This window comes from Polypterus senegalus, chromosome 12 (genome assembly GCF_016835505.1).
Source record: "Polypterus senegalus isolate Bchr_013 chromosome 12, ASM1683550v1, whole genome shotgun sequence".
In the NCBI taxonomy this organism is placed as follows: Eukaryota; Metazoa; Chordata; class Cladistia; order Polypteriformes; family Polypteridae; genus Polypterus; species Polypterus senegalus.
The window spans coordinates 92,289,385-92,305,000 of NC_053165.1; the positions used below are offsets into that span (position 1 = coordinate 92,289,385).

Here is a 15,616-nt window from a genome sequence, read left to right on the forward strand (position 1 = left end):
GCGCCTTTGGCTGCCGCTTTTTCCAGTTCAGTTATTAGAAACACTTATGATGGGGGAGACTTCAGTGGAATAAAGATTAATAAAGCGTGCGAAGGCTTCAGATGTTTTTTCTTCATTATAAATTGCTGTATATTTTTGCAAATATGCAGCGTATTTAAACGATTATCTTGGATTTGACTTGTGCACTGAAAGGATGGATAGTTTGTATGTGAATTTTAAATGACTCTTTTACACTAATACTGGGGACTAGAATCAGCTGACGGCTTGATTTCAATTAGTTTTCTTTATCAACAAGTATTTTAATAACGGACATTCACAGAACTTGTACAAGATGTTTAATAGCTGCTTTGCGACAATAGCCTATATTGGTTTACTCGGTTCTGTTTTATTAAAACAAAATTTATTTGTCAAATAGTTATACAAACATTACAATGTAGTGACATGCTTAGTTGCTAAACTCCAAGACTCTCAGTTAAAGAACAACACAAGTCTGAATTGGTGTGAGCCCCCCAAATAAGAAATGCAATGATTGACTTCATGTGAAGTACATTCAATTGAAATGTTTTAAGTCTAAGTATTCTTGATTCTAATAGAAGTTTGTATTTTTTCACCCACTGATAGAGGTCCACAGATTGGTAGATCCCTAGTAAAAATCACAAGTCAAAAATAACCTAATATTTGTAATCACTGACCTTGAAATAGTCTAAAACAAAACCCCACGTGCTTCTGTTTGAAATTTGTCATTCTTAACCTTCTGGGAGTGGCTGTTAGAGAGTTAGGACAACCAGTAAAGAATCAAATATCAAAAATCTCTCTCTCTCTTATATATATATATATATATATATATATATATATATATATATATATAGAGGTATATATATATAATCCAACATCTGTTTGTCTGTATATCTGTTTGCTTTTCACAAGAGAACTACTTCTAGATTTAGATGTTTTATTTCTATAATTTACTTAAACATTCTGGTTGAATTTGTGATTTCTCTCATCTCGCTAAGTATCATAGTTTGGTTGCGGCACCAATTTATTTGCGCAAATCTGAGAGAGATGCAGCAGGCTGCAGGGAGGGGGAGGCAGGACCTCAGGAGTAGGGAGCCAGGTGAGGCCCTCCTCACTCACGCGCCAGCCTCCATTCAGGTTGCTCTACCTCTCACTACGTGTTGAAGCGTATTACCTTGCCTCCGCTTAGCTAGCAACACCTGTTTGTTTAGCAGAGATTATCATCTAGAGATTGTTAAAGAGTAACATTTGACGTTTTTGAGAGAGAGAGATCACAGCTACGTGAGGTTTAGGGGGTCCCTGCTCATTGGCAGAGATATCACGGCCTTGTGCTTTTCTCCCCATGCAGGGCATGCTCTCCCGTGAGAACTGAACACGATCAGATACAGTGGCAACATTTGACACTGGAGCGTACCTACCTTCTGCTTGGCCAGAGATACCTTGCCAATTTTTACATTTTTGGCAAGGAGATCACAGCTACATTCTTGCCATTGATAGCAAAACCAAAAATATTGTATATCAAGAGGCCCTCAGATACAAAAGCTATCAATATAAATTATTTTTAGTACAAGTATTACGTTTTTTGGGTTTTTTTTTTATTGATTATTAAAGTTTGTCCTGTTTCACTACTATGTGGGCAGAGCTGCGGGGGACAGCTAGTACTATAATATTTGTAATAACCAACCTCAAAATAGCATACAATGACACTCCATGTGCTGAAAGTACCAATCCCCACTTTTTTGATTTTTTGTGAAAAGGAGTAACTTTGACCCCATGTGTCATAATAGGGTCTGGACTTCTGGGACTGGCTGATGTGGCATGCACAACTTCAAGTCCTTCTGATTATTTTAACTGAAGACACCTATTGATGTACTTTTTATCATTAAGGGTGTCATTTCCTGCACAAAACATTGTCCAAAAATGGTTTAAAAACTAGGGATTTTTTGGTCTAGAGGGACACAAATAGGGGTGGGACACACCAAAAAGCTTGACGTCTTACATAACTAGACACCAAGACAAGTCAAATGGTTTATTATATGTGGTGGTTTCCTCATAATGATGAAACAGAAGGTGTCAAACGGAATGAGCTGGTGATTTCAAAGCGTTCATAAGTAATTCTTATGAACACACTATAAAAGGACAATAAATAATAACAAATGACTTTAAAAATATCAGTAAATGTCACTGCATAACAATAGTTTTTTAAATCATGTGACAAACAATAAATAAATAATAACTTAAATAACTTAATAAAAGAGAATCAAGAAAAGCGCATCATGTAGTTATACACACCTTGCTCATTTAAGATGCAGGTGAACTGTGGAGAGAAGCTCATTCAGGATCTCTCTGATCTGGTCTTCATGCAACAGAGAATAGACCGTTGTTAAGGTGGCTGGTAACATTGCCTGGTGTAGATGTTCTGGAGGTTAGAGAGTGCACATCCAGTGATGCATTCAGCCAACCGCACCACTCTCTGCAGAGCCTTGTGGGCCTGTTGGATGCCGTTTCCAAACCAGGCAGTAATACTTCTTGTCAGGATACTTTCAATGGTGGATGTGTAGAAGTTTTTTAGTAACTGAGAAGGCTGAAATACCTGTGGCATCTGAGGTGGTAAAGATGTTGTCGTGCCTTCTTCACCAAGGTGTGGATGTGGTGAGATCATGTCAGGTCCTCTGTGAGCTGGACACTGAGGCATCTGAAACTGTTAATAATGAGTGGGATGATAGTGTCTACGCTATTTTCTCCCAAAGTCCACAATCCACTGCTTTGTCTTACTGACATTCAGAAGAAGACTGTTGTTGTAATATTTGTATGCCAGATTCTCCACTTCATCCAGGTAAGCATGCTCATTGTTGTTAGCGATTAGGCCCACCTCAGCTGCGTCATCAGCAAACTTGACAATGATATTATAGTCATATGCAGCCATGCAATCGTATGAGCAGAGGGCTCAGAACACAGCTCTGTGGAGCCCCTGTGTGGAGAGTGAAGGATAATGAAGTGTAGCTACACAGTCAAACCATGAGGGGTCTGCCTGTTAGGAAGTGAAAAACCCAGCTGCAGAGTGAAGTGTTCAGACAAAGTTCCTTGAGCTTGGTGATGAGCTTAGAAGGGTTTATTGTGTTAAATATACAACAAGAGTATATAAATATTATTCACACATCATTCCTTTTCTTGCTGTCCAGATGCATCAGTATTGTAAGATCAAGATCCTGTGTGGAGCTGCTGGAAAAATATGTGATCTTTAATGGATCTAGTTCTTTTGGCAGAGAAGAGAATACAGGTATGTACTTCTTGACTTTATGCTGTGTTGTACACCAATTGTTTACGTATTCTGTGATATTAACCTATTTGCATGCTTGTTATTGATCAAACTTCCCATTATTATTATAAATAGAAACTTTTGATTAAAAAAAAAATCAATTATTTGCCATTAAATTTAAAATAGTTTTTTTTCTCTACAGTGAGCTGATGCCCTGCCCAGGATTTGTTCCTGCCTTGTTCCCTGTGTTGGCTGGGATTGGCTCCAGCAGACCCCCTGTGACCCTGTAGTTAGGATATAGCGGGTTGGATAATGCATGGAATTTACCCTTTTCATCTAATAACATTACATAACCCAATCATGTACAACATATACCAATTTAGCCTTTTAAAATATCTACTTTTAACGGACCAGACAAAAACTATCCATCCATCCATTATCCAACCTGCTATATCTTAACACAGGGTCACAGAAGTCTGCTGGAGCCAATCCCAGCCACCACAGGGAACAAGGCAGGAACAAATCCTGGGCAGGGCATCGGCTCACTGTAGAGAAAAAAAACTATTTTAAATTTAATGGCAAATAATTGTTTTTTTTTTTAATCAAAAGTTTCTATTTATAATAAAAGAAGAAACAATCAATTTAAAAATTATAACAGACAGTAATACAATAATAACAGTAGGAATATTTAAAGCCTATTAACAAGTAATAACAACAAAGGTTAAATAGATTGTTATAGACATTAACAAAGTGTAAGAGATTTAATGAGAGTCTGAAACTCAAATTAAAGGAATTGAAAGAAGGAATATTATGACTAAATTTGCATTTGTGAATGTGAAATTTACCCACAAGAATCATTTAGTCTACTATGAAATGTATGAAATTAAAATAAGTTATATATATATATATATATATATATATATATATATATATATATATATATATATATATATATATATATATATATATATATATATTTACATTACATAAAAATATGGTAGTGCATTTTATCATAAAAGTAATTAGATAAATTACTCCAAAATTGAATACAATAGGTACAGGTATAAAATAAATGTACTGTATTACATTCTTTGAGTTGGTACTACAAAAGGAACAAATTTAGCAAAATAGAAAGAGAAACATCTCAGCCTTATGCCAAAGAATATCTGATATTTTAAAGTTTCAAAAATATCTTCTATAGCGGGACTGCTTTCTTTTTACTATATAAAAACCCTAATACATTTAATAGTATTGTACATGTATATCTTAAGCGTATAGTTATATAACTATATAACTATTACTTATTTATGATTAAAGAATTTAGATGTAATCAGTATGAAAAATGCTAACAAACAATAATGCAATAATAACATTAAGGTTACAATAAAAGCACCATAGTATTCAATTAGAAGAGGTTAAATTTGTTATATACAATAGCAGTATAGATAATACTCTTGTTTTTATTCAGTTTAACAAATTCAATGAAAGTCTGAAGGAACAGAAAGGCGAAATAATATGATTAAATTTGCATTTTTGAATGTGAAATCATTGCTCATTAAATTTATTAAGTAACTTATACATTTTAGATTGAATTGAAAGTAACTAAATACGTTTTTAAATTGTATAAAAATATGGAACATTTACCATTAATTGGATTAATCACTCCCAAATTTCATTCAATAAGTACAAAATAAATGTACTCCATTTACTAAGTTGCTATTACATAAGGAACATTATACTTCAATATTAAGACATTTAGCTAAAATATTTTTATAAGAATTAATGTTGTGTAAAAGTCTCAGTTGCACGTCTCAAACTTTATTTGAAAGGGCAACATTCAAGCTTTATACCCAAGGTATAGTAACACCATTAATGTATAATAGTGGTGCCACTCTCTCAAAGAAATGCACAACACAAGCAGCATGTTTTGAATTCTCGCAAAGAATCTTTCAGTATGTGTGACGAAAGGTGGTGACGTCGCACCCAAGCTTGAGGACACGCCCGTTAGAGGGATTCAAGCGGTTATTGGTCGATAACACGGAGTCAAAGGCTAATGAAAACTTCCTGTTCCGCTGGCTGAAGGTTCGCTGGGAAGTCGTGGTTGCTTTATAATATAAATTTGTATGGAAGTTTTGGGGCATTTTGTTTAGGACATGTAAGTCTTCCGTTTCTTCGTTTTTATTATTTTTAAAACGTCAAGGAAGCAGAAACTGTTTTGTTAATAGTCTATTTAATAAATACCAACATGTATCGCGCTTGTCGCATAACTGAGCTGGAAATCGCTATGAAATATTTACCATGCTGTTATTGTACTTAGAAGGACTGCGGGATTTGTTTTAACTCAGTATACGTTTTATGTTATGCTTTTAATTACTTATTTTTTGCAATATATGAGAAAACCTACCTACATGCAGAAAGGATACTGTCGCACGAGGAAAACGTGCAAACTCAACACATACCGAAACCGAGCGGAGAACAGTCGCGAGAGGGCCGCACTAACCACTGCTCCGTAAATAGTTTCGGGGTAAGCTGTGTCTCAAGCGAAGCCGAACTGAATGGATACTGAACACTGGCAGTTGTTTTTGACCTGATGCACGGAATTATTGCGACTAAATGACGAATGCGCATAACCTTTAAAGCCAAAAGCACTAGGCTTTGCCAATATAACAGCGCTCGGTTTTGTATTTGAATTAATTACGAAGGCAGTTGCGGATAAATTTGGAGTGGAATACTTGTATGCATCCTTTTACAATACGTGTGTATTTATTTTCTTTTAGCAGCCGCTTTTATCCGAAACGACATACAAAACAGTGGAACATAATCGAGAAAAACTTATGCCTGAGGAACTGTTCGGAAACAAGTGCTTCTGGACAAGGGTACACATTGATCATTACGAGTGAAGAGCTGGAAACAAAAGAGTTAAACTTCCTAGGTCACAAAACATATTGGCTGGTAGAGATTCACCAAACGAGAGACAAAACGCTTCTTAGAAACATTAAGGGGGTCTGAATTTCGAATGGAAGTGGTTCTCCTAATAAGGGGCTACACATGAAAAGAGTCTGAACTGAGATATGATGGCATGCAGAGGTAGCCTAAGTGTTCGAGGAGGAATACAAGTCTCTTTCTCACAATCTATGTATGTATATGCGTATTTATGTACGTATGTGTTGACCCATTGACTACTCTAAGGCAAGCATGAAGGATTTGAAGTTAATGGGTGCCGCTACAGGGAGCCAATGAAGTGATCTGAAAAAGAGCCTTATCCGGTTTCCAGCAGAGAATTGCAGTAGAGTCAATGAGATGTCATATCAATAGATTTCAGAAAATGTTCCTATCTCCGATTTGTTTCATGCTTGCTGAAAATCATGTCATTGTCCAAAGAGAACGAGTGTGCAAAATGTTATGTTTGTGTTCATTAGTTGCTGAGATGTGGAGGCTTTAAAATGGGGTGCGTCCCTAATTTCACTAAAATGGGAGTGCTGGTAAAAAAATGGCAGTGTTCTGTAAGGCATAACATTTGAACTGATAGTGCTAGACCGGGGATTGTTATGTAGAATTACGGGTCTCTTAACATCTAAATTTCTATATATCCCAATTTCTGGCTTGTTGAAAAGTGTATGCAAAGTGTCTCATGTTTTAGAATTACTTTGGCCCTCAGTATCTCCACACTAAACCACATCGAACTTTATAATATTCAAAGATATTGCTCATGGTATAGTTCTTTTTCAGCACCTAGGTGCCTTACTGAAAGAAATATAACTTTCTGATTTATGAGTCATTCAAAATGTAAATGATCATTTCACACTTAATTTCAAATGTATATTGCCCATGTATGATATAACCTTCTATTCAAGGAATTACACCACTGGACAGGGACAGAGATGGGCTTAATCAGTAAATGCACTAAATATGAAATTGAACTAAATTATATTTGCAAAGGTATCAAACATGCTATTCTATTGAGCATGGATTTAGATTAATGGGATCTTGCAGGCAACAAGGGGCCCACCTTGGGCTGGATCCTGCATTGTGTCCAGTGCTTTTAGGGGTAGAGACTGGCTCCCAGCGACCATGAATTGGATTAAACAAGCTAAAGCTGAGAATGTTATTTTATACTTTGTGCTGCTCATTTACTCTTGTCTTTGCCTGTTGGGTTGGTCGTTCAAATAAATATTTTGCTGTATTCCGTACATGTGACAGTATTACTTCCATCATCTGTGAGGGTACCAATAAATGTTGTCCTTGTCTTTATTTGCTAAGATTATCTGAAAAAATTGACTTATTTGTTTTCTTTTAGACACAATGATTGAAGTGGTGTGCAATGACCGTTTGGGAAAGAAGGTCCGAGTAAAATGCAAGTATCCTTTATTTACAGAGAGACGTGTGTGAGGAATTAACAGGTGAGCAATATAAGCAAAATTATATGTCATGATATTTACAAAATTATACACAGTAATGACCTCCATCACAGTAAATACTTCAAAAATCTAAAAATGTCTGAAATGAAGTCATTCTGACTTGATTTATTTCCAAACAGTTACTAGAGTCTTTTATTTTTTTTTTAACTTGAGATCAAACAAGATTTATTTTTATTATACTAGGGGGCTTTGCCCCCTGCTCGCCAACCCCCGTGTTTGGTTTTCCAGATACACACTTGTAAGATGTTTATTTCTTTGAATTGTTGCTATTTCATTAGTTTCACTTTTATTTCAGAACTTCTGTAAAACCAATATTTGTAATCTTTCCTGTCCCAATATGCTGAATCTTTTAAATGAGGTCTGTGAGACTTGTGTTTCATGACTGTGTACCATAATTTAGGATAGGTTTCTCTATTTGGAATTTCAGCCCAGACAAAACGATCCACATCATCAGCAATTAATCATTTTTTTTGCAAAGTAACCAATAGATGCATTTGAGTTAAACCCCGGTTTTGAAATTCTCTGACTTAAACTAATTTCCTTTTGTTTTTTGTCAGTGCGATCTGTGCTATCTTTTTTTTTGATACTGTAGCGACTGACGTAATAAAGTGTCACAAAAGTTCTACTTTAACAATCGCCGACTGCGTAACCCCAAACACAACTGTCTAGCACCCTCTCCAACTCCTCCTCCCACGGGTCTCGCCTCCCCCTTACCGCATCAATCAGCACCCAGCTACCAGTATGCCATGCTGTACTCTGCCCTCCCTCGGGCGGACCTAACTTAAAACAAAAAAGGCTTCAGTTTGGCTGCAACGCTACAATACTTTTGCCTGTTCCTGCTTTCACATTCTGTACCTTTCTCTGCATATGTATCGCGCCTTGGGTGTCTTTTCTCCGCGCTGCTCTTTCTTCTTTGCTAAAGGCACAGGATCTGTGTGTGCCACGTGACTTCAGGTGACTGGATGTCCGTGGTCTTATTTAATAAGAAAGGCGTGTCTTGCAAGAATCTTATGTTCCATGGCTCCACGAGACGCTCCGTTGTCAGTCTTTTTTGTCTCACGGGTCCTTAAAATGTCTTTCGAGAACTTCCGAGAAGATCACGTCTCTTCGCCTGGTTTTTACATTCCAGAATTTTCTTATATAGATATAGATATAGAGAGAGAGAGAGATATTTGAATAGTTATGTGACCTTCATGTATCAAATGGAACATATTTACCAAATAAGAAATACGGTTTTAAAATGAAACCTGTCTTTTAGCAATGCAAAATTTTTCTAAATACGTTTCTCAAAGTGTCACCTGGCTTTTAATGTTTTCCCACAACTTGAAATGCAAAGTACACGGCCAGCACCAATTTGACACCGGGAGAGGAGAACAAGTGAGATGGCATATATGGATGGAACAAGCTGCATGCAAACTGAATGCTCTCTCCCCACCATGCATGTCTGTTTAGGGACAAGCAACAAAGGCAATTTTCTAATATGCAAATCCATGGTAAAACTGATAATAAGAAATCGCCTTCTTTTTGACATGTTTCTTCCGATGTACCGCGCTCCACTAGTGATGATGATTCTTTACTGAAACTAACTGCCTTTTGTAAAACCTCTGGAAAAGGTGAATGTTTTAAAACAACTTCTTATTGTTGCTGAAAAATAACCAAAAACAGTTGTATGTCATTCATTTTCCATGTGCTACTGTTTTTGATTTTGACTTCCAAGCTGCATTAGTCTAATCATTTAAAACATTTCTGTTGTATATGTTTACTTGTGTTGCTGTATGTTCCTTAACTGAATTGTACAGCCCTGATGATACAATTGGTGACCTGAAGAAACTAATTTCAGCACAGACTGGAACCAGATGGGATAAAATTGTGCTAAAGAAATGGTAAAGTATAATCCACCTCAACTTATGTTAATAAAGAAATAGATAATTCACGTGTTCATAAATCTTCTGACTAGCTATACTACTAGTCTTAGGCAGTTTGAAATCTAAGTCATCAGTGTAGGTCTCAGCATTAATGTTTGCCGTGTACTGTGTCCGTCTGGTTGGTATGTCTTGGTTACACACCATTTGGTATAGTATTTGTAAAGGCAGTCCTCATGTTTGTGATGCGCCATCAGTTGTATAGCAGAGACATAGCAACTGGACTGACGCACAGACAGATACAGAGGCACTTGTCCTTTTATTTACTTTCTCATATACGAAGTATAGGGAAAGTATTATAATTGTCCAAAAATTCGACCTCGAGATTTTTGATGAAAATACAATTTTTGGAATTGTGTGTAAACACGTTAACTTGAGTACGCTTTCATTTAGGTCAACCAAAGTTTGCATACGAGTATTCGGTACAAAACGTAGATTTCTATCTGCTAACCGGAAGTGGTACTTTTTTTTTATTCAGGCAGCGGCAGAGTCTGATTTATTCAACTTTACTTTTGTAGTAATTGTTCAATATATTATTAATTTGATTTGTTGTTGATGGTTCTTTAATGTAAATAATCTAAAAATATAATCATTGTTTTGCGGTTTACTTCTCAAATATCCAGTATAACTGAGTATACGAGAAAGTCTAGGGGAGACGACTCACAATTTTTTTTTTTTTTTTTAAGATGGATGTATTTGTGAAATCCGTTTTTGTTAACTATAGCTGCTCATTTAATAGTAAATTAATATTTGGAATGTTGACACATTTTGTATTTTAGGTAGTAGAATTACATACAACATTTAAAAATGTGATATATTCTCTTTGCCACAGGGAAAGAGATACATGCAAATTGTGTAGTTCATTTGAAAATAAAATAAACCCAAGTTTATGTTTTTAGGCCCTGGTGCAACCTAAATATAATTGTCCATGAGGATAGCATAAAGTAGTCAAATCATTTTGCGCTGGTTTGAAAGTTAGGCCCGAGCTTTATTAAAACTTACCGGAAAACTGAATTTCATTGGGCTTTATGGCTTTTTAAACTTGAATGGAAAGTTTTTTGACATTTTTAGTATGTAAATAGTGAAACTGTTCCACATCGTGAATTTTTCAGTTACTTCAACAAGTAAAAACCATGTGTGCCTCGGTAGAAATTGAGATTGTTCAGTCCAGGCTATGATTTTTGAAGTCCTCAACTATCCAGTTTTGTGAGCCTGTGCCCACTGCAGCCTTGGCTTGCAATCCTTGGCTGACAAGAGTGGGACCCAATGTGGTCGCCTTCTGTTGTTGTAGCCCGTCCACTTCAAGATTCAACATGTTGTTCGTTTTGAGATGCTTTTTTTTTCTCCTCACCACAGTTGTACAGAGTAGTTACCTGAGTTACCACTTGTTGGATGTTTTTTCACCCGATTTTCGGTGAACTTTCTTAGGAGATCAGCAGTTACAGAAATACTCAAACCAGCCTGTTTGGCATCAGTTATGCTACCGTTGAAATTACTGAGATTAGATTTTTTTCACGCATTCTAGTGTTTGATGTGAACATTAACTGTAGCTCTTGACCTGTATCTGCATGATTTTGAGAATTGCGCTGCCACCTCATGATTGGCTGATTAGATAACTGCATGGATAAGGAGGTGTACAGATGTTCCTAATAACTGGCTCAGTCGATGTACACTTAATGATCCCTAATTGTGTATAGAAATAAATTTGACTGACTTGAAGTGACTTAATGAGTGATTGGACGGGAAGAGTGAATAAGTGTGTGTCTGTCTCTGTGTATGATGGGTTTTAGCGGCATCTGGCCCAAAAGATATATCATCCCAGATAAAATCTATGATAGTATTCAACTAAACCAATCTCTTTTCTTTACAGGTACACCATTTTCAAGGATCATGTGTCGTTAGCTGACTGTATCCTTTCATTCCTAAAGGTGGTCATTCTTTCCTTTTTCCCTTTATTCAAAAAATCGCAGTATTATGGTCTTTTTTCCCTCTTCAACATGATGTTGTCTGATACTGTGAGTTAAAAGTATTGTGTAGGCTACATCTTGACTGATTCTTCTCTTTCAGCTGGAAAGGATAGATGGTGATACTTTCTTCCCTCCACTTCACTGCCACATAAAATATAAATACTCTAATGAATTTTGGATTCTCCCATTTCACAAACTGATGTAATCAAAAGTAAAGAGAAAAATCACAGACTTGGGGCGGTGAATTTGAAATAAAATGCACAGAAGAAAGGCCAGACAGACTCAATGGCTGGTGACTGCTGACTACATTGTTCACGTATGTCCAGTGAACAAAAGTGACCATCTAGCTCTTTACAGTTCAGCACTAGATAAACGATAAAAATGGTGTAATCTTCAGTAAAACAGTAAAATAAGGGGCTTTTTGGTAAAAAAGGAGGATGCTGGGCATCACACTTTTTCTTCTTTCTTTCATAATGTTTAATCAGACTGATGTTTTATTGCTACTGGAGGACAAGTATTCACCTTGTTTTGTTTCTTAGCATGTGTTTCCTGGGCCTAGCAAATTTATGCCAGGTTAATAAATAACGTGAAAATAGCATGCAAGTGGACTCAAAGTGACAAGTATGTCATATGGCAATGTACGTGTAGACCACAGAATTTTAAGCATGTACTCCCATACATTATGTACTTTAAATATGAAACATTCTACTCTCATATACTTTTTGCGACCGTCAAATACGTGCTGCCTGACAGAGCAGGTGCTGTGCAAAGGATAATAGATGCAGCAAGTTTATTTACACTTATTTATTTGTTTAGCTGACACTTTTATCCAATACAACTTGCAGCATTTGATCCGTTGATACAGGGCAGGATGGATCCATGCTTTCATGTTGTTGATGCCATATTCTGACCCTATCATCCAAATGTCACAGCAGAAATCGAAACATCAGTCCAGGCCATGTTTTTCCAGTGTTCTTATTACCCAATTTTGGTGAGCCCATTTGTAGCCTCAGTCGCCTGTTCTTAGCTGACAGGAGTGGCACCCGCTGTGGTCTCCTGCTGCTGTAGCCCATCTGCTTCATGGTTTGACGTGTTGTGTGTTCAGAGATGCTCTTCTGCGCACCTCGGTTGTAACGAGTGCTTATTTGAGTTACTGTTGCTCATAACAGTCTGGGCATTCTTTTCTGACCTTTGACATCAATGGGGCATTTTATTCAAGAGAACTGCCACTCACTGGATATTTTCCCTTTTTTTAGACCATTCTCTGTAAACCCTAGAGATGATTGTTCGTGAAAATCCCAGTAAATCAGCAGTTTCTGAATTCCTCAGACCAGCCTGTCTGGCACCAACAACCAGACCACATTCAGCGTCACTTCAGTCAGCTTTCTTCTCCATTCTGATGCTCCGTTTGAACCTTGGGTTGTCTTGACAATGTCTACAGGCCAAAATGCATTGAATTGTTGCCATGTGATGGGCTGATTAGATATTTGTGTTAACAAGCAATTCGGCTATATATATATATATATATATATATATATATATATATATATATATATATATATAATACACACACCTACCTTGCAGGTATGATCAGAGTGTCAGGTTAAAGTGAAGCCTGTTACAATCAATAAACTACTTTTGGTTGACCCAAGTCCACATAGTTTAGTTCTGTTTTAACAGAAAGGCTCTATATAAATTTTATTGTTATTATTAACCAATCAGTTCAAGCTAATTCCAAGACACTACTGAAGTTGCATCCAGTAGGAGGTGCAAATTCCCTTGGAATTGTAGTTCTTTAAACTAGAAACCAAACGAAAAACATGACAGAATGCCAATGTTGCCCCTTTTCATTGGATAAAGGAAAGTACATTGCAGGGAAAGGATGTCATTGGCTTGACTTAATGTTGATAGTCCATAGAAAGCTGTGCTGCCTTTTTGATATTCCTGTTTTAAACTTCCTTCTGGATTTCAGAGATGTTGCAATTCCATGTATGTATTCCTAGGAACATGCATAATAATCAAAGTGCATTTGTATAAAATAACCATTTATGTTAACAGACTAACCAGCCAAATAGTCACTTAACCACTACAAGTTTCCTGTCGTCAAAGACCATAGCAGTGCACAAAACATCGATTGCTACCCACCTTCTAAATCTTTCAATCGGAATGAACTCTGGTTTGCTTTAACCCTGTTGTGAATCTGCTTAGCTTGTTATTTATATATATTTAAAATATTTATCTTTTTTTTTTAATTGTTTGATAGTGAAATTTAAAATTGTTTAAATGTTATTCCTCTTCCTTAACTTGTTTTCCAATAGATGAAATTCACGATGGGATGAATCTGGAGTTGTATTACCAGTAGTGGTCCGCTAATGGCAGAATATTCCATCGTGCACTGTGCTTGTAGCTCTCCTGTGCTGAAACAGTGAGGGGCATTACTAATAAAATTTGTAATTATGTTTTGTGTCTATAAAATCAGGTTTTTATACTTTGTGACTTCATCTTTCTCAGTCTTTTTGTTGTAATGTTATTTTAAATTAATGCTGGCAATACGTAGTTTTTTCCATCTGGGTGATGGAACATGACACTTCAACAAATAGGAACAAACCTGTTTAAGTTGATATTTTTGTTATCAGAATAAAACTGAATTTGTTGTTCTTTTAAAAAAAGTACACCCTTTTTGTAAGGTTTCTGAAAAACCCTGCATTACATCTTGGGGTCTAGTAAGGGGAGTGTGTGAAATATTAAAAATGTCAAAATAAAACATTTTTTTATTTGCTGTATTTTTTGAAATTACAGTTGTATTTATAAAAATGCATTTGATGCAATTTTAGATAAAGCGAATACCTTTTACAGTAACTGTAGATTAGTTGGGCAAATGAATAACAGAAGCTCTTTCTTTTATGCAATACTTACTTTTTTAACTTATTGAAGGTAATTATCTTGTTGAATACAGAAATGTTAACTGCATATTTTTAGCACAGTTACATTTATTTCAGCTAAAGGGGTTTTGCATTTTTTCAAATCGGGGATTTATAAATTACAGGTATAGTAAATCAGTCAGGACTGATCCCAGTACTTTTTTGAGTTTTTAGTGTCCAGCACTTTGGTCCTGCCACTACGCTGTCTGCCTGAATGGCAAGCATTGTGGTGACATGGCTAAGGCACTGAGCCTTAAACTAGAAGGTTGACAGTTTAGTAACCATTAACAACCAGTGTGTGACCCTGAGTAGGTCACTTAATCTTCCTTTGCTTAGTTTTTTTTTTTTTTTTAACCAATCTCTATTATAATACAAAAAAAAAAATCTTGGGAGACGAGACGTGATCTTATGAAGAGAGACACTTTCACGTCCTGCGAGATGAGACTTTGTGCCAATCGATTTAACCATGCTCGGGGCCGGAAATAAAAGACAAAGAGTAGATGATAAAGTAGAATGTCGTAAATAATTAAAAAATGGCACGATACACTTGCAGAGCAGGTTAGAGATAATGGAAGTACGAAAATTCAAAGGTCTCTGTATTATTCGTGGTATTTCCCTCCACTTGCCCTTTTACCTGTTTCCTCAAAGGTAAGTGTTCTCGTCAAGTTCGTTATCGGGTTGGTCTACTGTTGCACTTTAAGATGAACACACACACACATAGATAAACACATACACAGACCCTAACCACAACAGTGCTCCATGAATGACACACACAAGCTGATTAACCCTTAGCACTTTAAACCACACAAGTGCTATAGGAATAACAGCCTGTCATTCAGCACTTCAAGAGACTTACTTATTTTCGGCACGAACAACAATACGATATTTTGGTGATATCTCAGACCTAAATATTACTTTTCGTCTACAAGAATACATTTAAACATACAAAGACTCAGCACTCTTGACTATAGTCCATTCATCAGCCAAGAATACCTTCTTTATCGTATCTGTCCCTTCTGTTGAGTATAGCGCTCTTCACTCTCAGCCATATAAACCTCGCAGCACAGAAATAATGGCAAAAATCCGGCTGTCACCAGGTGCTCAAAGAAATCTA

At 36.3% G+C, this 15,616-nt stretch overlaps 1 protein-coding gene across 1 annotated transcript; it reads left to right on the top strand.

Annotated features, from left to right (window-relative positions):
• Positions 1-5,311: 5,311 nt before the first annotated feature.
• ubl5 (ubiquitin like 5) lies at positions 5,312-14,345 on the top strand. Its single transcript, XM_039772895.1, has 5 exons — positions 5,312-5,429; positions 7,572-7,632; positions 9,492-9,575; positions 11,485-11,522; positions 13,900-14,345. Exons 2-5 carry the CDS (start codon positions 7,577-7,579, stop codon positions 13,941-13,943), a joined length of 222 nt encoding a protein of 73 aa, XP_039628829.1. The 5' UTR covers positions 5,312-5,429; positions 7,572-7,576; the 3' UTR covers positions 13,944-14,345.
• Positions 14,346-15,616: the final 1,271 nt, after the last annotated feature.

Coding starts and splice junctions, on each gene's coding strand:
- ubl5 (XM_039772895.1), top strand. CDS start 7,577: ATGATTGAAGTGGTGTGCAATGACCGTTTGGGAAAGAAGGTCCGAGTA. Junction 9,576..11,484: donor AAAATTGTGCTAAAGAAATG/GTAAAGTATAAT, acceptor TTTTCTTTACAG/GTACACCATTTTCAAGGATC. Junction 11,523..13,899: donor TCATGTGTCGTTAGCTGACT/GTATCCTTTCAT, acceptor GTTTTCCAATAG/ATGAAATTCACGATGGGATG.